General features: G+C 44.7%; 1 protein-coding gene across 1 annotated transcript in view; it reads left to right on the forward strand.

Annotated features, from left to right (window-relative positions):
• Nucleotides 1–26259, forward strand: part of LOC309566042 (cadherin-1-like) — a gene marked incomplete at both ends in the record, with an annotated part of 135172 nt that overhangs the window by 89141 nt on the left and 19772 nt on the right. The window contains 7 exons of the mRNA XM_082271065.1: nucleotides 2233–2415; nucleotides 7561–7805; nucleotides 15282–15424; nucleotides 18840–19061; nucleotides 20062–20271; nucleotides 22960–23364; nucleotides 25768–25871. Of these exons, the coding sequence (XP_082127191.1) occupies nucleotides 2233–2415; nucleotides 7561–7805; nucleotides 15282–15424; nucleotides 18840–19061; nucleotides 20062–20271; nucleotides 22960–23364; nucleotides 25768–25871 (1512 nt within the window). The remainder of the gene's footprint in view (nucleotides 1–2232; nucleotides 2416–7560; nucleotides 7806–15281; nucleotides 15425–18839; nucleotides 19062–20061; nucleotides 20272–22959; nucleotides 23365–25767; nucleotides 25872–26259) is intronic.

Raw genomic sequence — 26259 nt, forward strand, 5'->3', positions numbered from 1 at the left:
GTTTTCTGCTGTCTCTGGGCCCCTGTGTGCTCCACTGGAACATGGAGGCCATCATGTTATGGTCCTGCACATAGAGGCTATTTTGTTATGGTCCTGTAGATGGAAGCCATTTACAGCCAGGTCCATAAATATTGGGACATGGACACAATTCTAATCTTTTTGGCTCTATACACCACCACAATGGATTTGAAATGAAACAAACAAGATGTACTTTACCTGCAGACTTTCAGCTTTAATTTGAGGGTATTTACATCCAAATCAGGTGAAAGGTGTAGGAATTACAACAGTTTGTATTTGTGCCTCCCACTTTTTAAGGGACCAAAAGTAATGGGACAATTGGCTGCTCAGCTGTTCCATGGCCAGGTGTGTGTTATTCCCTCATTATCCCATTTACAAGGAGCAGATAAAAGGTCCAGAGTTAATTTCAAGTGTGCTATTTGCATTTGCAATCTGTTGCTGTCAACCCTCAATATGAGATCCAAAGAGCTGTCACTATCAGTGAAGCTATCATTAGGCTGAAAAAACAAAACAAACCCATCAGAGAGATAGCAAAAACATTGGGTGTGGCCAAATCTACTGTTTGGAACATCCTTAAAAAGAAAGAACGCACCGGTGAGCTCAGCAACACCAAAAGACCCGGAAGACCACGGAAAACAACTGTGGTGGATGACCGAAGAATTCTTTCCCTGGTGAAGAAAACACCCTTCACAACAGTTGGCCAGATCAAGATCACTCTCCAGGAGGTAGGTGTATGTGTGCCAGATCAGGAACACTCTCCAGGAGGTAGGTGTATGTGTGTCAGATCAGGAACACTCTCCAGGAGGTAGGTGTATGTGTGTCAGATCAAGAACACTCTCCAGGAGGTAGGTGTATGTGTGTCAGATCAGGAACACTCTCCAGGAGGTAGGTGTAGGTGTGTCAAATGAAGAACACTCTCCAGGAGGTAGGTGTATGTGTGTCAGATCAAGAACACTCTCCAGGAGGTAGGTGTATGTGTGTCAGATCAGGAACACTCTCCAGGAGGTAGGTGTATGTGTGTCAGATCAAGAACACTCTCCAGGAGGTAGGTGTATGTGTGTCAAAGTCAACAATCAAGAGAAGACTTCACCAGAGTGAATACAGAGGGTTCACCACAAGATGTAAGCCATTGGTGAGCCTCAAAAACAGGAAGGCCAGATTAGAGTTTGCCAAACAACATCTAAAAAAAGCAACAACATCCTATGAACAGAGGAGACTAAGATCAACTTGTAGCAGAGTGATGGGAAGAGAAGAGTATGGAGAAGGAAAGGAACTGCTCATGATACAAAGCATACCACCTCATCAGTGAAGCATGGTGGTGGTAGTGTCATGGCGTGGGCATGTATGGCTGCCAATGGAACTGGTTCTCTTGTATTTATTGATGATGTGACTGCTGTCAGAAGCAGCAGGATGAATTCTGAAGTGTTTCGGGGAATATCATCTGCTCATATTCAGCCAAATGCTTCAGATCTCATTGGACGGCGCTTCACAGTGCAGATGGGCAATGACCCGAAGCATACTGCGAAAGCAACCAAAGAGTTTTTTAAGGGAAAGAAGTGGAATGTTATGCAATGGCCAAGTCAATCACCTGACCTGAATCGGATTGAGCATGCATTTCACTTGCTGAAGACAAAACTGAAGGGAAAATGCCCCAAGAACAAGCAGGAACTGAAGACAGTTGCAGTAGAGGCCTGGCAGAGCATCACCAGGGATGAAACCCAGCGTCTGGTGATGTCTATGCGTTCCAGACTTCAGGCTGTAATTGACTGCAAAGGATTTGCAACCAAGTATTAAAAAGTGAAAGTTTGATTTATGATTGGTAATCTGTCCCATTACTTTTGGTCCCTTAAAAAGTGGGAGACACATATACAAACTGTTGTAATTCCTACACCGGTCACCTGATTTGGATGTAAATACCATCAAATTAAAGCTGAAAGTCTGCAGGTAAAGCACATCTTGTTTGTTTTATTTCAAATCCATTGTGGTGGTGTATAGAGCCAAAAAGATTAGAATTGTGTCCATGTCCCAATATTTATGGACCTGACTTTAGTTATGGTCCTGTACATGGAAGCCATTTTGTTATGGTCTTGTACATGGAGGCCATTTTGGTACTGTCCTGTAGGCAGAGGCCATTTTGGAGAGGCCCTGACATATAGTTCTACATTCAATAATAAATTTATGTTGTAGTTCTGACATGAGATCTCTTCTTTTCAGTACTCAGCACAGGTCCCTGAAAACGCTGTGGGGTTCGAGGTTTCACTCCTGACGGTCACAGATGAGGACACCCCCAACACAGACGCCTGGACAGCCGTGTTTAGGATTATTAAAGGCAACGAAGGAAACCAATTTGGCATAACTACGACCCCGGATAACATGGGCCTGCTGACAACGGTGAAGGTAAGCTCCTTATGTAGAGCCGGGCTCCAGGCATCAGAGAAATACAGATTACATTTCTACATGAGAGATACTTTATATTTGTCTCTACTGATTCCTGAGATATACACAGCACAGCCACCCCAGACACCCGACTATTACTGGGTCTTGTCCCTCCCCCAGCCTGTGATTGGACAGTGAAAGAGAAGCAGCAGACTGATGAGCTCATCCCTCTGTCACTCTGCTCTCTCTGCATGCTGCTTGTGAGCAGATCAGCACTACAACACTACAGACTGGCTCCTTGTGCTGCTTCTCCCTCTCCTAGTCTGAGCTCTGCTAAAAAGGAACTGCAAGTGGCTGATATTGGGTGACATATTACCTTAATTACATTTAAATACAGGTCATTTTTTTGCCGGAAGTTCGGTTTTCATAAACAACTGCAGAGTATTATTCAGAAATGATAGCATTATTCCATGACTTTACTCCTTCTACTTTACATGCGATTTTACTTTTCTCGTGCTTTCTGTACCATATTTCATCCGTTGTATTATATTAACATATTTCACCGTAATCCCCGAGCCGCCCTGCTCAAATAGAAAACCTCACTCTTATAGGACCCCTTTATATGTGCGGTTGGGTGGTAGTAAAACCATGCAGATGAGCCACAGTATTACCTGCCTTTACCTGAAGAGGCCGCGGCTGAGTTGTACACCTGCTGTGGCCACGCCCACAATTCTATGGTTTGCAGGTGTGGCAGGAATGAAACCCTCATTGCATTCGGCAGCTTTGCTGCTTTCCAAACATGACCTATTCAAGGGAAAAGGGTGGTGCAGTGGTCCAGCATGTAGGGGGTCCAAACCTTCTCTTTGCCTGTAAAATCCATCTGAAAAGCGATCTATGGTGGTCCTTGCCACACATCTCAACAGGCTCATAGACTACCTTGTTTTTAGTTAAAACCATGGTGTGGTGGATTTCCCAGTATAGTCGGGGTTCTGGTTGGGTACATTTCCATAGATATAGTTGGGGTTCTGGTTGGGTACATTTCCATAGGTATAGTTGGGGTTCTGGTTGGGTACATTTCCATAGGTATAGTTGGGGTTCTGGTTGGGTACATTTCCATAGGTATAGTTGGATATAGTTGGGCTTTCGGTTGGGTACATTTCTTTATGAATATTTGGGTAAAGTTGGGGTTCTGGTTGGGTATAGTTGAGCATATTTGGGTATAGTTGGGTATAATTGGGCATAATTGGGCATAGTTTGGTATAGTTGGGGTTCTGGTTGGGTACATTTCCATTGGTATAGTTGGGTATAGTTGGGCATAGTTAGACATATTTTGATATAGTTTGGTATAGTTGGGCATAGTTGGGTATAGTTGGGGTTCTGGTTGGGTACATTTCCATTGGTATAGTTGGGTATATTTGGGTATATTTGGGTTTAGATGGGTATAGTTGGGTTTAGATGGGTATAGTTGGGTTTAGATGGGTATAGTTGGGTATAGTTCCACAAGCAGCTCTCTAATGTACAGGAGCCTCAGCAGGATTTTTGTAGACAGGTGGAGGGAGAGTTACGGATTTCATCAAAAGTATGTTGTGGACCTGGGAGAATGCAGTGAAGGCCAATTAGTAAGGGGCATGAAAATACCCCCTCCATTAAGCTACAATGGCGGTTGGACAGGTTTGTTTCACATGCCATAGCAGTGAAGCTTTACTTCTCGGCAGGGGAAAAAAATATATAGTTGCATAGTAGTTGAGGTTGAAAAAAGACAACAGTCCATCCAATTCAACTTGTGTGGTGTGTGTGTATGTATTAATTTCCTATAACCCCTAACGTTCTGAACCTTGAGATGTACGTCCAAGAGTCTTTTAAAAGTAGCCATACTTCCTGCACTTACCACCATTTGTGGAAGAAAGTTCCACACTCATATTGCTCTTACTGTAAAAAACCCCTTATGTAGCCTGAGGTTAAATCGCTTCTCCTCTAATCGCATTGTATGCCCTCGAGTCCTCTTACACTCCTTGCGACTGAACAGTTTTTTTCTATGCTGATATCACCATTGAGGTATTTGTAAATTGCTATCATGTCCCCTCTCAGGCGTCTCTACTCCAGGGAGAATAAATCCAGTGCTTGTAATTGCTCCTCATAATTTAGGTCCTCCAATCCCCTAATAAGCTTAGTTGCCCTTCTTTAAACCCACTCCAATTCCAGCACATCCCTTCTGAGGACTGGCAACCAGAATTGGACAGAATACTCCAGATGCGGTCGGACCAGAGTTTTATACAGTGGCAGGATTATAGATTTATCTCTGGAATACATCCCTTTCTGGGTACTCGGCGCCAAATTCAAAAAAATGACAGCATTCCAAACAGCCAAACTTGGCGTTTTGAATGCTTTTAAGTGCAGAGGAGGGGTTTGGGGTCTTTTAGCCCCCAGATCCCTCCACAACAGTACCTGTGGAAAAAAAAATGTTTTAAATGTCCGAAAATATCGGCCGATACCGATATCCAATGACCAAAATATCGGTATCGGCATTAAAAAACGATATCGGTCGATCACTAATGTGAAGTTATTGCCCTGCTTAATTTTGTGTCATCTCCAAAAACTGATATCGAACTACTGATCCCGTCCTCAATGCTGTTTATGAATAAATTGAACAATATTGGTCCCAGGACTGAGCCTTGGGGGACCCCACTTACCACCTCAGACCAGTCTGAGTATGCGCTATTTATTACCACCCTTTGCACACGCCCCTTTAACCAGTTTTCTATCCAAGAGCAAACCTTGTGATCTATTCCTGCAGACCTTATTTTGTAAATTAAGCGTTTGTGGGGGACTGTATCGAATGCCTTGGCAAAGTTCAGGTACACCACATCCACAGGTCTCCCCCTATCTAGCTCACAGCTCACCTCCTCGTAGAATGTTAACAGATTGGTCTGACAAGAACATCCTTTTGAAAACTTGTGCTGATTACTGCTGATGATACTGTTGACTTTAGCAAATTCTTGGATATAGTCCCTTATCATCCCTTCCAGTAATTTACATACTATTGATGTCAGGCTGCCCAGCCTATAATTTCCCGGGACATGCCTCTGCCCTTTTTTGAATATTGGTATCACGTTAGCTTTCCTCCAATCCCCTGGTACATTTCCTGTCAAAATACTATCTGAAATGTCAAAATATACCTCATGTTACATTCGGTGGGCAGTAGTACCACCGAACACATCCCATTCAAGTGAATGGGGCCACTCCGAAACCGCAAACCAAACTTTAGGGCTCATTTAGCAGACCTTGGCAACCCTCAAAAAAAAAGATCCATGGTACATCATGTTTTGACATTGCGGTGGACAAATCTGACACTAAGTGACACTTTTTGGGGAATAGTGACATTACTACAGTAATCTGTGCTCAATAATATGGGGTCGTTATCATGTTGGAATACTGCCCTGCAGCTCAGTCTCTGAAGGGAGGGGCTCATGCTCTGCTTCAGTATGTCACAGTACATGTTGGCATTCATGGTTCCCTCAATGATCTGTAGCTCCCCAGTGCCGGCAGCACTCATGCAGCCCCAGACCATGACACCCCCACCACCATGCTGGACTGTAGGAAGACACACTTGTCTTTGTACTCCTCATCTGGTTGCCCCCACACACGCCTGACACCATCTGACAACAAATAAGTTTATCTTGGTCTCATCAGAGCACAGGAGATGGTTCCAGTAATCCATGTCCTTAGTCTGCTTGTCTTCAGCAAACTGACATAGTGACATAGTTTGTGAGGTTGAAAAAGACATCAGTCCATCCAGTTCAACCTATGATGTGTGTTTGCTGTTAACCGTACATTGTCTGGTGGTGCCTGCTGAGAGTTTGTGGGCTTTCTTGTGCATTATCTTTAGAAGAGGCTTCCTTCTGGGATGACAGCCATGCAGACCAATTTGATGCAGTGTGCGGCGTATGGTCTGAGCACTGACAGGCTGACCCCCCACCCCTTCAACCTCTGCAGCAATGCTGGCAGCACTCATATGTCTATTTCCCAAAGACAACCTCTGGATATGACGCTGAGCATGTGCATTCAACTTCTTTGGTGGACCATGGCGAGGTCTGTTCTGAGTGGAACCTGTCCTGTTAAATTGCTGTATGGTCTTGGCCACCGTGCTGCAGCTCAGTTTCAGGGTCTTGGCCATCTTCTTATAGCCTAGGTCATCGTTATATAGAGCAACAATTATTTTTTCAGATCCTCAGAGAGTTCTTTGCCATGAGGTGCCATGTTGAACTTCCAGTGACCAGTATGAGAGAGTGAGAGCGATAACACCAAATTTAACACACCTCCCCCATTCACACCTGAGACCTTGTAACACTAACGAGTCACATGACACCGGGGAGGGAAAATGGCTAATTGGGCCCTTTATGGAGATTGTCACTTAGGGGTGTACTGACTTTTGTTGCCAGCGGTTTAGACATTAATGGCTGTGTGTTGAGTTATTTTGAGGGGACAGTAAATTTACACTGTTATACAAGCTGTACACTCACTACTTTACATTGTAGCAAAGTCTCATTTCTTCAGTGTTCGGTGTACTTACTTCTGTCAGATACTGTATGTTGGTATTGGTTAAATATGTGTAATCATTTTTAGAATAATATTTTGAGAAAGTGGTGCAATATTTACATTTTGTAGTTTGATTTTCTGTTATTTTTTAATCAATATTATTCTATGTAGTGTTTTATTAGGATGGTATTTGTATTACATTATAGTGCAACTTTGGATTTAATTTGTTTATTTTAATTCATGGTTGTTGTATAATAATTTGCTGTTTCTTGGTAATTTTATTGGTTGCTATTGTGATTTTGTGTTGTCTTCCTTGAATGTAATTGTATTTTAATAATTTTCCTTTTGGGATTAATAAACTATTCTAAATCTAAGAATTGGATGCAACAACAGCAACAGCCAACCCGGACGTACAGCTTTGGACGCTTTACCTTTTTGGTTCTAGTTAGTCCTCACTTGTAGACTTGCATTGGGATATGAAAGAAAATAAAAAAATCACTGTGCAGCTCCTCCAAGCAGGAAGCAGAGCCTTCCTATGTAATGAGCAATAATAATAATCGATGCACTAGATCGAGCTGCTATAATATTCCGGTGTATAACTGTCAACCAATCATTTCCTCCTGATTGCAGGGACTGGACTTTGAAACCAAGCGACAATACATCCTATCGGTAGTGGCCACCAACAAAGCCGACTTTTCTGTACATCTGATAACTTCTACCGCCACTGTCACGGTGTATATGGAGGATGTGAATGAGGCTCCAATCTTCGTACCGCCAGTGTTGAATGTCACTGCCCCGGAGGATCTCCAGAGCGGCCAAGTGGTGGCGACCTACACGGCTCAGGACCCCGACAAGGCTCAGATTCAAAAGATCACGTGAGTGGTGATTGTAAGATTTCTGTCACTAAAACCCGACAACCTTCTACATCTGCATCCATCACCCTTCATATTTCTACATCTGCATCCATCACCCTTCATATTTCTACATCCATCACCCTTCATATTTCTACATCTACCACCATCACCCTTCATATTTCTACATCCATCACCCTTCATATTTCTACACCCATCACCCTTCATATTTCTACACCCATCACCCTTCATATTTCTACACCCATCACCCTTCATATTTCTACATCCATCACCCTTCATATTTCTACATCTACATCCATCACCCTTCATATTTCTACATCTGCATCCATCACCCTTCATATTTCTACATCTGCATCCATCACCCTTCATATTTCTACATCCATCACCCTTCATATTTCTACATCCATCACCCTTCATATTTCTACATCCATCACCCTTCATATTTCTACATCTACATCCATCACCCTTCATATTTCTACATCCATCACTCTTCATATTTCTACATCCATCACCCTTCATATTTCTACATCTACATCCATCACCCTTCATATTTCTACATCCATCACTCTTCATATTTCTACATCCATCACCCTTCATATTTCTACATCTACATCCATCACCCTTCATATTTCTACATCCATCACCCTTCATATTTCTACATCCATCACCCTTCATATTTCTACATCCATCACCCTTCATATTTCTACATCCATCACCCTTCATATTTCTACATCCATCACCCTTCATATTTCTCCATCCATCACCCTTCATATTTCTCCATCCATCACCCTTCATATTTCTCCATCCATCACCCTTCATATTTCTACATCTGCATCCATCACCCTTCATATTTCTACATCCATCACCCTTCATATTTCTACATCCATCACCCTTCATATTTCTACATCTACATCCATCACCCTTCATATTTCTACATCCATCACCCCTTCATATTTCTACATCCATCACCCTTCATATTTCTACATCCATCACCCTTCATATTTCTACATCCATCACCCTTCATATTTCTACATCTTCATCCATCACCCTTCATATTTCTACATCTTCCCAGTTATAAATTGCCCCGCCACGCAGCAAAGGCCTCACCCAAGAGCGCGACAAACCCACAGCTGGTGATGTCGGTGGGCGTGGATCTGCCAGCCCAGTAAGGCCAACGCCGGCCAAAATGGTTTACTTTATTTTGGATAAAGCGGGAATGGATTGCAGCCTCTGTCAGGCTTTTATTGCTGTCTGTGTCTCGGTTAAGGGGATTTCCCCTCACTTCCAGCCAGGACAAGAAATAAGAAATCTCCTCAATGGGGCTACAAAACCAAAAACTCATGTAGCGTTACCCCCGTAGGAGCCGCTGGATAGGACGGGTCTTCTGTTCCTTGCCTCAACCTTCTCTAGAACCTCACCCACTCTGACACACCAGGCTGAATGTATAGACATACAATATCACAGGAAATAACACTCGGCACTCAGCAATAACACTTTGTCAAAAAAACAGGCACTAAGCAGGTTATTAAATGCAAATCTAATAGATTGTCACTAATCAAAGTTCGTAACAAAGTATAAAACTGAATGAACAATGGTGGTAACACACTTTGGCACACAGGATAAGGAGTACTAAGGAGGACCCAGCATAAGATGATACTTGGTGGCCAGATCAACATAAACAGTAGCAAGGTCATCTCAAGTGCAGCACTGAGCAGTAACAAAGTTTAATCCATTGAGTGCTGGAACTATACCGCCATGAGTGCATAAATGGCGGCTATTCTAGGTCTAGACTGACTGCTATGCACTGTCCGTAGAGAAAAATTGTAGAACAGGAAAAATGAGAACAAAAAGAGGCTTGTAGAATGCTTTAATGGGAGGTGCAGTACTTTTAAGTTGTTCTTCTGCCGGCTATCATTGGGGCCCTTGAAGAAGCTTTGGTGCACCTAAGAACAGTCTTAATAAACCAGCAGGCAGTATGGTGTAATATAGATATGGCATAGGTGCAGTATCAATGGGGTATAGGTGAAGATTGGGTAAGGCACAGGTCTAGTATAGATGTGGCATAATTAATGTCATTCCTCCCATGACTCATTTCCTGCTAACAGTGGGAATGAGGGGTAATGAGCCGTCTCACCGGTGTAGTACCCTCCTAGTATAGAGCAGGCAACTAGGTAAATTTAGTCTGGTTCCACTGTAATCAGAGGAGCAAGGGGTTGATTATTTAGGGCTGCTCAGTGTTTCACAGGCTGCTGCTCTGTCACTTTCCCCTGTCTTCTAGAACAGGGGTCGCCAACCTTTTGGACCTCACAGACCACTAAACTCACAATTTTGAATCCCGCAAACTACTAACATGAATTTTACATGCCTTATATACACACAATGCTCTGGCTTCTGCTCCCTCCTCTTGGATCACACTGCTGCCTTTTACACACAATGCTCTGGCTCCCTGCCCCCTTCCTCCCCGCACTCTGCATCACACCTCTGCCTTACAAAAACTCCTCATTGAATCTCACCTCCTTATTCAGCAATGTGCTCGAGCTCCGTGCTTCCCCCCACAGTGTGTGAACAGCGCTGCCATTGGAAGTCCCCTCTATCCTCACCTCCTGCTCTCTACACTACTCCCGGCCCCACCCTCTGAGTTCTGTATTGACTGACGTGCGTTGAGAACAACATTATAAAACAACATTGGGTGGTATACATCTGCTACAATGTTGATTTGTGGCAGAATCCCTGGGGACCACCAAACTTTTTTCACTCTGACCTCTAGTTCGCAACCACTGTTCTAAAGAATTTTATAATCATAGTGGAAATATGAACAGTGCAAGCAGCCTGAATATTGTTGGGACTCCAGCTCCTCAGAGCTTCTTGGGAACTGTAGTGTAATGAGTTCATTGGCCCCCCATTGTATGCCTGCCATCTCAAACTACAACTCCCATGCTTCTCAGTACTCTGTATAGAAAGTCTATGAGCTGGTTTCTCTTTGGCTCTCCCCCTGCTGGCTGTAGGGGATAGTGCAGCATAACATCAGCATCACAGTAGAGAGTGGAGCGACAAAGGACATCGTCTCCTTCTCCATATTGTTGTAGCCCAGCACCTGGCTACACACACTTTTAGTAGAGTGAAGGATTGAAACTCCTTATATTTTTATTGCTGCCCTTCCTGTCCTGGTGACACCTCCACTCCCTTATTTTTTGTATCAGTGGCAAAGGGACTGGAAGTGAGTGAAATGTTTCCTTGCTTTACCCAAAGCTTCAAAGAAAGCTGCTGAATTTGTTAATGTTTTGCGGTTCTAGATTGTCCAATGTGACAGATTTGACCATCTTACATCTGATATTTGATAAAGAGATCACGGAAACATGTACAGCCCCAGTGCATCAAGTCAGACGTTGGTCATGACTAGTGATGGACGAAAATCGGCCGGGGCGGTTCGCAAAAGTCTTCGAACCGCGAGTTCGCGGCTGGCCCCATTGACTTTAATGGGAACTTTAAAAACCTTTAGGTCATATTTGCAGCCACAAAAGACGTACTAGCTGTGCACAAATAGTCCCAGCACATGGACAATGTCATAACAGAAGTATTGCAATTGGAAAAGTTGCCCTAAATTCTTTTTATTTTTTTACAGCAAAAAATTTTTTTTTTTTTTATAAATCAGCCAGAACTGACAGCAGCCGGTAAATACATGTCTAATACATATAGGGTCCATTCACACATCTGTAAAATGGGTCCGCACCCATTCCACAATTTAGCGGAACCTTTACAGACCCATTGTTTTTCATTTCCAGTCTGAAAAATTAGGCATTCACAGGATAAAGAAGTAAGTGTCGGCCATTCCAGGCCCCAAAAATTAGCCCACATGCGTTTACCTGACAGCTAAGAACGTAGTATTCTGTGGCTGAAGGTACATTAAGCATTCACATGATACAGAAGTAAGTGTCGGCCATAAAAGGCCGCAGAAATTAGCCCACATGGGTTGATCTGATAGCAAAGAACTTTGTTTTTGATGGCTAGAGGTACAGTAGGCGTTCACAGGATACATAAAGAAGTGTGGGCCTGTATAGGCTCCAAAAATTAGCTCACATGGTTTGAACTGACAGCAAAGAACGTAGTATATGATGGCTAGAGGTACAGTAGGCAGTCACAGTACACAGAACAGTAAGTGTTGGCCTGTATAGGCGGCAAAAATGAGCACACATGGGTTGAACTGACAGCAAAGAACTTAGTTTTTGATGGCTAGAGGTACAGTAGGCAGTCACAGTACACAGAACAGTAAGTGTCGGCCTGTATAGGCGGCAAAAATTAGCTCACATGGGTTGAACTGACAGCAAACAACGTTGTATATGATGGCTAGAGGTACAGTAGGCATTCACAGTACACAGAACAGTAAGTGTCAGCCTGTATAGGCAGCAAAAATTATCTCACATGGGTTTAACTGACAGCAAAGAACTTAGGTTTTGATGGCTAGAGGTACAGTAGGCGTTCACGGTATACAGAAGTTGGTGGCGGGCTGTATAGACGGCAAAAATGAGCTCACATGGGTTGAACTGACAGCAAAGAACTTAGTTTTTGATGGCTAGAGGTACAGTAGGTGTTCACAGTATACAGAAGTAAATGGCGGCCTGTATAGGCTGCAAAAATTAGCCATTCAATGGACATGAAATGCCTTTTATGCCACTGTATTTAGCGAAGACAAGGACCAGGAATTGTTGTGGGTGGATGGCGGTCTGGCAGATATTTGTGGCCTGTGATGAGGAATTTCAATGAAACATGGTCTACTGGTGGTCAGATGTGTTGAATTCCTCAGAGATCCATGCCTCATTTATTTTTATAAATGTGAGGTAGTCTACACTGTCATGAGCTAGGCGAGTGCGCTTATCGGTCACGATTCCCCCTGCTGCGCTGAACGTCCTTTTCGGACAGGACACTGGACTGGGGACAAGCCAACAGTTCCATTGCAAATTGTGCAAGCTCTGGCCAGAGGCGAGCCTGCCCACCCAGTAGTCCAGGGGTTCATCACTCCTCAGAGCATCCACATCGGCCGTTAACCCGATGTAGTCGGACACCTGTCAGACATCTTTTTTTACGCTCCAACATTTGAGCAACAGAAGCCTGCCTTTTTCCAGAACAACGTGACGACGGCATCATGGAAGGTGGAGTGTTGGACAACTGTGAGGAGACAGGAGAAGGAGAAGAAGAGGCTGGACAGTGAAATCATGGAGTGTGGCTTTGTGGGTTCTGACGGTGGTTGTCCCTAGGTGAGTGTTGGGCTTACCACGACTTATGCGTTTACTGCAAAGGCTGCAGATGGCAACACTGGTGTCAGCAACGGACACATTAAAAAAGCCCACACTGCGGAGCCATGTTCCGGCGTCTTGGGAGCGCCAGATGTGACTGTACATGGTTGATGGCTCACTCCTGATACATTTGCAGTGTGCTTTGTACCTCTTGTGCAATGCAAGTTCTGCCTGCCTCTCCTCCCTATCTGCCGGCCCGTCAGTCCGCCAGTTCTACAAATAATTGCCCAGTAACTGTTGTCACCGAGTGTAGCACAGTTAACACAGCAAAAGAGGCCAAATTTTTGCAGGACTAAATCACACTCTTAGAAAATTATACTGTTAAATAACACCCCACTTCAATATGTGGTATTGGGGGGGCATTGGTGTATCACACCAGTTCCAAAAATTGGCCAGTGAGTTTGGCGCTGTGTGTACCAGACTTCACTCAGCAAACGAGGCAATATTGTTGCATGACACAAATACACTTGAAAAAGTTTACTCAGATAACACCCCACTTCAATGTGTGGTATTGGGGGGACACAGGTTTATTACACCAGTTCTACAAATAATTGCCCAGTAACTGTTGTAACTGTGTGTAGCACTGTTTACACCGCAAAAGAGGCCAAATTTTTGCAGGACTAAAATACACTCTTAGAAAATTATACTGTTAAATAACACCCCACTTCAATATGTGGTATTGGGGGGGCCACATGTTTATCACACTATTCTACAAATAATTGGCCAGTAACTGTTGTCACTGTGTGTAGCACTGTTTACACTGCAAAAGAGGCCAAATTTTTGCAGGACTAAATCACACTCTTAGAAAATTATACTGTTAAATAGTACCCCACTTCAATATGTGGTATTGGGGGGACACAAGTTTATTACACCAGTTCTAGAAATAATTGGCCAGTAACTGTTGTCACTGTGTATAGCACTGTTTACACAGCAAGAGGCCAAATTTTTGCAGGACTAAAATACACTCTTAGAAAATTATACTGTTAAATAACACCCCACTTCAATATGTGGTATTGGGGGGCATTGGTGTATCCCACCAGTTTAAAAAATTGGCCAGTGAGTTTGGCGCTGTGTGTACCAGACTTCACTCAGCAAACGAGGCAATATTGTTGTAGGACACAAATACACTTGAAAAAGTTTACTCAGATAACACCCCACTTCAATATGTGGTATTGGGTGGGTCAATTGGTCTATCACACCAGTTATAATACATTATAAGTGCTTTTGTCACTGTGTGTAGTGTTGCTGCAGAAACGCTCAGTCTCACCACCACACCTGTCACAATGCTGCACAGTGCACAATAATACTACAAATCCACTATAATATGCTTTCTACAAAGTATATTATACTGTGGATTAACCCCCTCCCCCACCCCCCTTTTTAGTGCACAGCAATACCAAAAAATTTGCAGCCCTTTAAATGACTTTTGTGGACATTAACAGAGCGATTTGTGTCACTGTTGACGATCTCTAACTGCCCCTAAAGCAACCACTGGATACCTCTCCCTATAGTAAAGAGACTGTACTAGACCCTAGAACGACATTGCAGCACTTTAAATGACTTTTGTGGACATTAACAGAGCGATTTGTGTCACAGAAGATGCCGATTTCTAACTGCCCCTAAAGCACAGACTGGATACCTGTCCCTATAATGAAGAGAGACTGGACCTATACCGATATACCAGCCCTGAAAAGGACTTTTGTGGACATTGACAGAGCGATTTGTGACTGCAGCCGATCTCTAACTGCCCCTAAAGCAACCATTGGATACCTCTCCCTAAACTCAAAAGATACTAATAGACTATACGGAAATACCAGCCCTGAAAAGGACTTTTGTGGATCTTCACAGCGCTATATATGTCTAGCAAACTCTCCCTGATGAGCACAGCAGACCTCTCCCTACACTGGCAGAAAGCGGAATGTGAAATGGCCGCCAGGTCAGGTCTATTTATAGGGTAGGGGGTGTGTCCATGTGCTGGAATGTTTCAATTGGCTGTCCTGTTCCACCTGACGGCTGTGTCACGGGTCAAAGTTCTCCCCAATGTAAACAAATATGGCCGCCGTGAACGACGCCATGTGTTTGCAAATTTGACGGGTAGCGAACAAGCAAAATTTGCCGTGAACTGACCGCCGGGCGAACCGCAAGGCCATCTCTATTCTTGACAAACTTTTTAAATGTTTTTCTGCAGCTATAGGATAGGCAATGACCCGGCCGGGTGGCTCAGCGTGAACCCGGAGAATGGAATCATCACAGGAAATGGACAATTAGATCGAGAGTCCGTATTTGTGAGAAACAGCACTTATAGAGCCATCGTCTTGGCTGCGGACAATGGTGAGTTTTCCTCAAGTCTCCGATGTCTCTGAGAACATCTGATGGTTTCTGGATGTTGGTTTCTAGATTTGCTTTTCCTGTATGTTATGTGGTTGGGATGACATAGAAGAGAGCACACGGCTTCATGGTAGAAGGGGTGTATGGTAAAGGTGGTGGCACCAAATCATCAGTTGTAGGTACATTCACCCTCTCCATCTGTCTGGGTGGTCATTGTCTCCGGGATAGAAGGTGATGGGACCATGGAAGGACGTATCAGTTTGGCATTCTCAGCTCCACAGAGCCTGGGGCCATTTACCCCAGAACTGAGAACAAGTCCCCTTTTTACACATTTCATTCACTTTATCAACATTTATAAAACTCCAGAAATAAATGTATAAAAGGCAGAACTCCTCTGAAGACGCTCTCCTTACTTCACCCTAATGGTTCCTTAAAGCAGCACTCCAGCCAAACTCAGCATAAAAAACTCCCGTTTGCCCAGTTTTGCTGTTATTTAGAAATCATTATGTGTATGATAAATTCATAGAGCAGAATTGGATAGAATCAATCTGTACATCCCATACATGTGCCAACAACTAGTCTCTGTTCTACATGTCTAACATATTTCAGGCATTGGAGGCTAGAAGGGCAGCAGTTGTTTAGTCTGGTTAGAGGAAGGAGGGAGCACATGGAGGGTGTCACTGGACGATGAATTATTATGGTGGTGCTCACTGACCGTCCAGCAGCAGACTGGAGATGGCATGAAGAGCTGCAGGAGCAGAATAGCGGGGTCACTCTCTGACCATATAGGAATGTACAGTGCCTTGTAAAAGTATTCACACCCCTTGAAATTTCCCACATTTTCTCATGTTACACCCAGAAATATAAATGTATTTTATTGGGATTTTATGTGATAGACCGACACAAAGTGGCCATAATTGTGAAGTGGGAGGAAAATGATAAATGATACAAATAAATCTGTGAAAAGTGTGGCTGCATTTGTATTCACCCCCCGGAGTCAATACTTTGTAGCTCCGCCTTTCCCTACAATTACAGCTGGGAGTCTTTTTGGGGATGTCTCTACCAGCTTTGCACATCTAGAGAGGACATTTCTGCCCATTCTTCTTTGCAGAATATCTCAAGCTCTGTCAGATTGGATGGAGAGCGTCTGTGAGCAGCAATTTTCAAGTCTTGCCACAGATTCTCAATGTGATTTAGGTCTGGACTGTGACTGGGCCATTCTAACACATGAAACCAATTTCATTGTAGCTCTGGCTGGATGTTTCCGGTCGTTGTCCTGCTGGAAGGTGAACCTCCGCCCCAGTCTCAAGTCTTTTCTTCTAAGATTGTCCTGTATTTGGCTCCATCCATCTTCCCATCAACTCTGACCAGCTTCCCTGTCCCTGCTGAAGAAAACCATCCCCACACCATGAAGCTGCCACCACCATGTTTCACAGTGGGGATGGTGTGATCAGGGTGATGTGCAGTGTTAGTTTTCCCCCACACATAGCTTTTTACTTTTAGGCCAAACAGTTGAATTTTGGTCCCCTCTGAGCAGAGCTCCTCCCCCACATGTTTGCTGTGTCCCCCACATGGCTTCTCCCAAACTGCAAACAGGACTTCTTATGGCTTTCTTCCACCAATGGCTTTCTTCTTCTCACTCTTCCATAAAGGGCAGATTTGTGGAGCGCACGACTAATAGTTGTCCTGTGGACAGATTCTCCCACCTGAGCTGTGGATCTCTGCAGCTCCTCCAGAGTTCCCATGGGCCTCTTGGCTGCTTCTCTGATAAATGCTCTCCTTGCCCGGCCGGTCAGTTTAGGTGGACGGCCATGTCTTGGTAGGGGCCCGGCCGGTCAGTTTAGGTGGATGGCCATGTCTTGGTAGGAGCCCGGCCGGTAACTTTTTAGGTGGACGGCCATGTCTTGGTAGGGGCCCGGCTGGTCAGTTTAGGTGGACGGCCATGTCTTGGTAGGGGCCCGGGCCGGTCAGTTTAGGTGGACGGCCATGTCTTGGTAGGAGCCCAGCCGGTCAGTTTAGGTGGATGGCCATGTCTTGGTAGGAGCCCGGCCGGTAACTTTTTAGGTGGACGGCCATGTCTTGGTAGGGGCCCGGCTGGTCAGTTTAGGTGGACGGTCATGTCTTGGTAGGGGCCCGGGCCGGTCAGTTTAGGTGGACGGTCATGTCTTGGTAGGGGCCCGGCCGGTCAGTTTAGGTGGATGGCCATGTCTTGGTAGGGTTGCAGTTGTGCCATACTCTTTCCATTTTCCCATGATGGATTGAACAGCACTCCGTGAGATGGTCAAAGCTTGGGAGATTTTTTTTATAACCTAACCCTGCTTTACACTTCTCCACAACTTTATCCCTGGCCTGTCTGGGGGTTCCTTGGCCTTCTCAGGGCTGTCTTTAACAGAGCAAAATAGACAGCTGCCCGGGGCCAGGTCATTGTTGTGGGGCCCAAAGAAGCTGCCCCTTGTGCCCGCAAATTTTTGATAAATGACTTTGGGAGGGCCCTTGAAAATGTTTGCCCAGGGTCCAAATAATATTAAAGATGGCCCATGATGCTGTTTGTTCACTAAGGTTCTCTAACAAACCTCTGAGGGCTACACAGAACAGCTGTATTTATACTGAGATTAAATGACACACAGGTGGACTCAGGTGACTTCTGAAGGAAATTGGTTCCTCTAGATTTTAGTTAGGGGTATTAGAGTAAAGGGGGTGAAAACAAATGCCCCCCCCCCACACTTTTCACAGATTTATTTGTATCATTTATAATTTTCCTTCCACTTCACAATTATGGCCACTTTGTGTCGTCTATCACATAAAATCCCAATAAAATACATTTATGTTTTTGGGTGTAACATGAGAAAATGTGGAACATTTCATGGGGTATGAATACTTTTTCAAGGCACTGTACACAGTTACAGACAATGTTGCAGATTCTGTAATCCAATCATCATACAGAATGTGGGTTTTATTATGGAGTCCTTTAAAGTGGTAGTATCCCGCTTTTTTACACTTTTACCTACAGGTAAGCCTATAATAAGGCTTACCTGTAGGTACAAATAATATCTCCTAAACCGGCACGGTTTAGAAGATATTTGCAGCCGCTCACGCGAGCAGCGCATGCGCTCTGAAGGTCCGGGGGGACCTTCAGTTTTGCTTGCCGGGAGCATGCGCGGGAGTGATGTCATCGCGGCTCCGGCCAATCACAGCGCCGGAGCCGCCGAACCCGGAAGAGACGCAGAGGGATCATGGCAGCGCCCGCAGTGATGTCCGGGGGTCCGTGTCGGGGCTTCGTTCTAAGGTAAGTAATACATAATGGGCTAGTATGCGATGCATACTAGCTCATTATGCCTTTTGTCTTGCAGGTTTTTTTGTTTTTTTTTACATTTTGGGTTTACAACCGCTTTAATATATATTGTGGTTCTTCCTCCAGGTTCACCCCCTGCCACTGGGACAGGCACCCTTCAGATCACACTTGATGTCAATAATAACGGACCGTATTTGGAATATGGAGAGGCCGTATACTGCCAGAAGAGTCCAGACCCCGTATCTATTAATATTATTGACAGAGATCTGCCCCCCTTTACATCCCCATACCGGGCACAACTGAGCCGCGAAGGTCGTGACAACTGGACCATCAGTGTGGTAGATGACAGTAAGTTTCTACACATGGGTTCCTCGTATTTGTGTGTGCGCATGTGCAGGGATCTCATGGCTGGTGGAACATTCTAGATGCATCACATTGCTATCTTTACCAGGTTTTATATGACATTTAATTTAAAAAGCTTTTCATGAACCACTTGCCGATCGTCGCACAACTATTTACTGCGGCGGTCAGCCCCTACTGGGCAAAGTGACGTAGGGGTACGTCACTCGCTCAGGAGCCTGTAAGGGGCAATCGCGTGCTGCTGGAGGCGTGCTCCCGCCCCCGCTTGTTCACTAACATCCCTGCGTGAGTGACCGGCGGTTCCGATGTCCACTGGCGCCTCTGATGTCCACTGGCGGCTCCGATGTCCACCGGCGGCTCCAATGTCAGCTGGTCATTTGCGATCTCCCGCTGGAGAGGGAGAAAGGCAGGCGGATGATGTAAACAAAGCCGCCTGTCATTCTCCCCGGTGTAACTGCAGAGATCATACGATCCTGATATGTAGGATCGTATGTCTCTGTGGTTACATCACAAGCCACGCCCCCCCCACAGTTAGAATCACGCCCCTAGGGATACATTTAACCCACTGTTTACCAATAAAGTTAACCCCTTCCCTGCCAGTGTCATTTTTACAGTGACAGTGCATAGTTATAGCACTGATTACTGCAGTAATGTCACTGGTACCCCCAAAAGTGTCAAAAATGTCAGTCAGGAGTCCGATCTGTCCGCCGCAATGTCGCAGTCCCGCTAAAAATCGCAGATCGCCGCCATTACCAGCGGTGGCTGGTAAGGATGTTCCGCCACCGCTGGAGAAGACACCCCATGACATCACATCCACCACTCCCTTGGAAAAAGGAATGCTTTATATATAATGTATGCAAGGTGTGTGTATATATATATATACTCTATATACATGCGCACACACACAAGGAGGGTTCTAACATACTAGAATTCTGTGGTAATTTTATATTGGTTTCCTGTTTTGAGTAATTGTTACTTTTTTTTTCAGAATTTCTGATTAAGCCAATCAGGGAAATGGCAGAAGATACCTACATTTTTCCCGTCACCCTCGTCGATGCTGGAGATCTGCAAAACATAACTATGCTGAGTATGCAAGTGTGCAAATGTACAGCCGAGAATAACTGTGACAAGACAACGGGTGGAGGCCTGGACATCCCTGTCATCCTGGGCATCCTCGGGGGTATCCTGGCTCTTCTCAGTAAGTAGTATTGGTGTTTGGGGGAGGGGCAGCGCACACGGCCCAAACATTCCCTTCATCTGCTGGCCATAGATATTCACATAGGACTGTGTCACAGTATTGCTGGAATATCTTCTCCTTACTTTCCTGCAATCTCACCCTTCCTGGGGAAATGCTGCTCCAGGCTCCTCTCAGTGCTGCCCACATGTGTGACGGCAAATGGTCACCTGATCACTTCTGAAGAGGAAAGCCGGTGTTCCGTGAGAAAAACCTACCCCTCGTCACTTCCGGTGCTCGGCACTGTATGGAATGCAGCGGTTACATTAAAACAGCTGGGCTGCAATACGAGTCATCTCCGCTCCTGTGCCTGTCACTTCCCTGATCTCGGATAGTAAATATAAAAGCGGCGGCGGGTGTATGAAAACATAAATCACGGAGCCGAGACCCGCTTTTATATTTACTTGCCGAGAGCAGGGAAGTGACAGGCACAGGAGCGGAGATGATTCGTATTGCCGCACAGCTGTTTTATGTAAACGCCGCGTCGGTAGGTTTTTCTCACGGTACACCGTTATCGTTTCATACTAGTGCGCATGCGCACTAGTAAGCTCCTCCGTTCTTCCATTAGGTATCTGGGGCTCTGAGCATGCGCACTGCTGCGCTGCTCAGCTGTTTGTGGCTGGAAGTGACGAGGGTAGGTTTTTCTCACGGGGTAGGTAATTCTCACGTTACACCGGCCAATCAGAAATCTGATCTTCTCCATTACCAGAGGTCAGAGGAACAAGTGCCTGGAATCATGTGACCAGCAGCACTGAATGTAGCCTGGAGCAGCATTTGCCCCAGAAATGGTAACCATGTAAAATACATTTATGTTTTTGGTTGTAACATGAGAAAATGTGGAGAGTTTCATGGGGTGTGAATACTTTTTCCAGGCACTGAAATAAAGGAACTTGTTACAACAGTTCATTATATTACATGAAAGGGGTACCGTACAGGTAGTGTATAATAAGGGGTACTGTACAGGTGTGGGTATAATAGGGGGTACTGTACAGGTGAGTGTATAATAAGGGGTACTGTACAGGTGAGTGTATAATAAGGGGTACTGTACTGTACAGGTCAGTGTATAATAGGGGGTACTGTATAGGTGAGGGTATAAAAAGGGGTACTGTACAGGTGAGTGTATAATAAGGGGTACAGTACTGTACAGGTCAGTGTATAATAGGGGGTACTGTATAGGTGGGGGTATAATAGGGGGTACTGTACAGGTGAGTGTATAATAAGGGGTACTGTACAGGTGAGTGTATAATAAGGGGTACAGTACTGTACAGGTCAGTGTATAATAGGGGGTACTGTATAGGTTAGGGTATAAAAAGGGGTACTATACAGGTGATTGTATAATAAGGGGTACTGTACAGGTGAGGGTATAAAAAGGGGTACTGTACAGGTGAGGGTATAATAAGGGGTACTGTACAGGTGAGTGTATAATAAGGGGTACTGTATAGTACAGGTGGTTTTCAACGCTCAAAGTTTTCATTGCCTGGCTACCGGCATTTCCTAGGCTGCCCTCATATAATGGGCCGGGCCCTCAGATTCCTCCTGTATGGAATTGTATTGTAAATGTACTTTCTGCCTTTATTTTTCCATATAAACCCTGTATAATAATAATAATATATAACTCCTGTATAATAATAATAATAATAATAATAATATATAAATCCTGTATAATAATAATAATAATATATAAATCCTGTATAACCACTTCCCGCAAACCGATGTACCTGTACATTGGTTTGAGGGAGTGGTTGTAGCGGGATGATCTGCAGCTGCAGGCGTCACCCCGATACCATTTTTTTAGAGCTGGTGGTTGGATTTCTTATGACAACTGATGTGGTTCAGCAGGCACTCGGTCGTTATCACAGGGAGTGGGAGGAGACTTCCCTCCCCCCCTTCCTTCCTCACAAATACCCATGCATCCGGATGATTGAGAGAAGACTGCCTTCCTCAGCCCACTGGGTTTTTTTTTTAGTTTAACTGAATGCCGCAGGGATTGGCAAGGGCTCTTGCAACCTTCCAGCGCCTTATGGAGAATACAGTGGGCGATAAGGCCTCGGCTATTACGGAACAGCGGAACCAGAAAGATTTTGACTTAAAAGTGAGAATACAGGACTTACAACCTGGAGATAGGGTGCTCTAGTGAAATTTGGGAGTACCTGGGAAACAGAAATTAGCTGACCGTTGGCGCCCTCAGCCCTTTGTTGTTCACAAAAAGCTACCGGGGTTGCCTGTTTATCAAATTCATCCAGAAGGGAAAGTAGGGCCCCTTAAAGCTTGGCATCGGAATCACTTGTTGCCCATTACTGAAGCAGTCAGGATGCCAATGGGGTATGATGAGGAAGAAATAGAATATATCCCTAGGATCCATAGATTGCGGCCTCGACCTTCGCATGATCCCCAGACTTCTAACCTGCCAGAGGAAGAGGACAGTGAAGATGAAGGGGTCATCTTTGATTGGTGGTGGCCGTCGCCCGAAGAGTGCCCCATGCAGGTAGCTCGTCCATCAACTATTGACTGGTCCCCTGCCCCACTCCCTGAAAGGAGGAAAACACAGGTGCCAGATACACATATTACTTTGATTGAAGTGGAACCCACAGACAGGAAAGAAGGGGTGGAGGTTTCAGAGCCTATACTGCCATGTAAAATATGTCCCTGCAGTTCCTTCATCTCCTGATCCAGAAGAACTGATTAGTGAAGGTTCAAGCCAATTCCCAGTGGAGGATACAGGGATATTGGCAGAAGGCAAGGTTTTGACGGCAACCAGCTTGGAAGAAGAGATGAGTCCTTCTGAAAGATGTGAGGAACTTCAGCCAGGTTGTGGCTCTCAAGAGCTAGACCATGATTCCAAACTCGGTAGTGGGGTGTTGTCAAGATTAAGAAGGGAAATACACCCACCAAAGAGACTAACATATGATACTTTGGGAGAGAATTCTGAAGAGCAAATTGCAACAACACAACGCCCTAATCAAGTAACTACCTCTTCTGTTGGAGTTTCCAAAGAAGAAGATCTCATTCCACCCACTGACACTATCAGTTCGGCCACTGATCTCTTGTTGGCCTTTTGTGAGAGTGATGCAGACCTTTCTAATAATTTATATAGTTAGTTGTTAGACAGTACCTTTATTGATCAATTATCAGCTGCAATTAGTTCTACGCAAGACTGTTGTTAGTTTTCATTTGTTGATATTTTATGACAGTTGGACTTTTCTTTGGAGCCTTATCATCTTTGGACCAAAGATATTCAAGTGGGGGAGGATGTAGGCGGTTGAAGAAATCCATTGCGGCATAATTAAGGCTGATATACTATCTCTTTAATACCTGGGCCATCAAGATGTTGGTGTGTTGAATTGTGGGAAATATAGTCCTGCATCAAGTGAAGACTGGACAGCAGATTGGTTGAAAGGATACTCCCAGGGAGCTGTGGGTTCCGCGGGGAGTGATGGTAGAGCCTATAAATTGGGGGCGGGACCAGCGGTTCGCTCTCTTACCTCGAGGACAGCGTGCTGTGCGGACTGAGGAAAGAGCTGCTGCAGGGCGCAGGAGAAGAGAGGCCGTGGGCCTAGTGGGAGACACCTTGGAGAGGTGGCGTATGTCATGGAGGAAGGTGACGGACTGAAAGCAGAGACACCGGAGAGAGGCGGCGGGTGTTACCGGAGGTAACCGGCCTGGTGAGGAGGACTTCTGAATAAAGACACCTATTGATTGGGTGAGAGACATCTAATACCAAAGACGCTGTAGCTGACAAATACAGTACTAGGACAGGCCTGTGACACAGTATAAATACAGAGGGAACTTCTCTGCTGTATAACGGTTGCCATAAGACACTGCAGTTTGTGATCAGAAGGCCTTAATTCAACACACGTCAGTTTTAGTCTGAACACATCCTAGACAGAACTTGGATAGCAATATTTTCTCTTACCTATTGGATTACAAATATCATTCTTGGAATGATTTAAGAGCTTCACTGCTGGTGAAGATAAGCAAGGCCTTGCCTAGAAGAAGACTCATGCAATCCATGGGAAAGGGGGCCCCCTATAGGTGATAGAGTGCACTAGGTTATATTATATTACAGGGTTAGAGCAGCTGAGTTAAATCATACTGCATTTATTATTCTGCAAAACTCTAATAACATCTGTTTGGTCACTCTCATATCTTCAAAGGAGGAATAATCTATTGAGCTATCAACAAATATATTCTTCCTCATTCAAAGTATTATTATATTTGCAACTGCTTATCTGTGTCTCTGAGTCTTAGGCCTTCTTTGTTATTTAGGCTTGGGGTCCCAGAGACTCAGTTTGGTTATTTTTGCATATCCTGTTTGTTTGTATTAAACCCACAATTGTTCCTTTTTCCTGCTTTCTTCATTGAACCTTTATTGTGACTATTTACTCATTATGTCGGAACCCATAGTGTCAGTCGGGTTGGAAGGGACTCCGGGTCCAGGAAGTGAAGAGGATATGAACACACTCAGCAACCCCCGTGGGGGCAGTGCTACACTTGTAAGCAACAAATGTCAGAAATAGGCCAGGTCATTAACCACTTTAAGACCGGAAGGATTTACCCCCCTTCCTGACCAAGCCCTATTTTGCGATTTGGCACTGCGTTACTTTAACTGACATATTGCGCGGTCGTGCGACGCTGTACCCAAATAAAAGTGATGTCCTTTTTTCCCACAAATAGAGCTTTCTTCTTCAATTTGTTTTCTGCTACATATTTTTGGTAAAAAAAAATCACAATAAACGTATTTTGATTGGTTTGCGCAAAAGTTATCTACAAACTAGGGGAAAGATTTATGTAATTTTTATTGTTTTTTTTTTATTTTTTACTAGTAATGGCGGTGATCTGCGATTTTTTGCAAGACTCTGACATTGCGGCGGACAGTTCGGACCCCTAACTGACACTTTTGGGGGGACCAGTGACATTACTACAGTAATCAGTGCTAAAAATAGGCACTGTTGCTGTAATAATGACACTGGCAGGGAAGGGGTTAACCCTATGGGTGATCAATGGATTAAATGTGAGCCTAGGGGAGTGATTCTAACTGTGGGGGCGTGGCTTGTGAAATGACCATAGAGACATGTGATCCTATATAGAAGGAGGAGCTCTGTGATCATTCCAGAGAGAAGAACGGTCGGCTGTGATTACAACATCCGACCATCCTTCTCTCTCAGCGGGGAACGATCGCTGGTGTCAGGCGACAATCAGAGCCGCCTGACAAACGCATTGGCTTCCCCGCTGCAGAGTGGGGGCGATCGCCCCCTAGCTTCCCACGCGTGACCAACGTAGCCCTACGTCGGTTTGCGCAGGAGAGCCACCCTGCCGCAGTAAATCAGCGGCAGGTGGTCGGAAAGTGGATAATAATAATAATAATATTAATGATAATATCAGGTGCTGATGTAAGAAGAAAAGAAAACACTTCCTTCAGTTATCCATAGATTTGTAATCACTGTATGTTTCCCCCCATAGTTCTGATATTGCCACTTCTGCTGTTTATGAATAAATTCAAATCACATCCGCCTCCTGAAGACAAAACGCGTCAGAAAGAAGATGGCGGGGAGGAGGAGACTCAGGTACGGCACATTCAGGTTTATTGATGAAATTTCTCTTTAGCTCCCAAATGTCTATAGGAGATCTATGGCAGGTTCCTGGTGGTTCCGCGTTGAATCACTTCAGCTTTCCCCCCTTTACACCCCCCTATGGGTCAGACCAAATGTCTACTTATTCTACTTCTACTACTTGTTTATTTCTGCTCCCCCCCCCCCACCCCCCACACTCTGTTTATTCAGCAATAACTTTTCATTACTTAACTTAACTTTTTGAGATGGGAACGAGACTCCTATTAGCAAAAATATGTAGGCATAGGACACACCCCCTGCCACACCCCCCTTAAAGGAGAATTATACCAAGAAAAAATGAAATGTACAAATGCAGCAATTTAGAAATTGGATGAAACGCTTT

Source organism: Pelophylax lessonae, assembly GCF_965119305.1.
Source record: "Pelophylax lessonae genome assembly, chromosome: 10".
NCBI classification, from domain to species: Eukaryota; Metazoa; Chordata; class Amphibia; order Anura; family Ranidae; genus Pelophylax; species Pelophylax lessonae.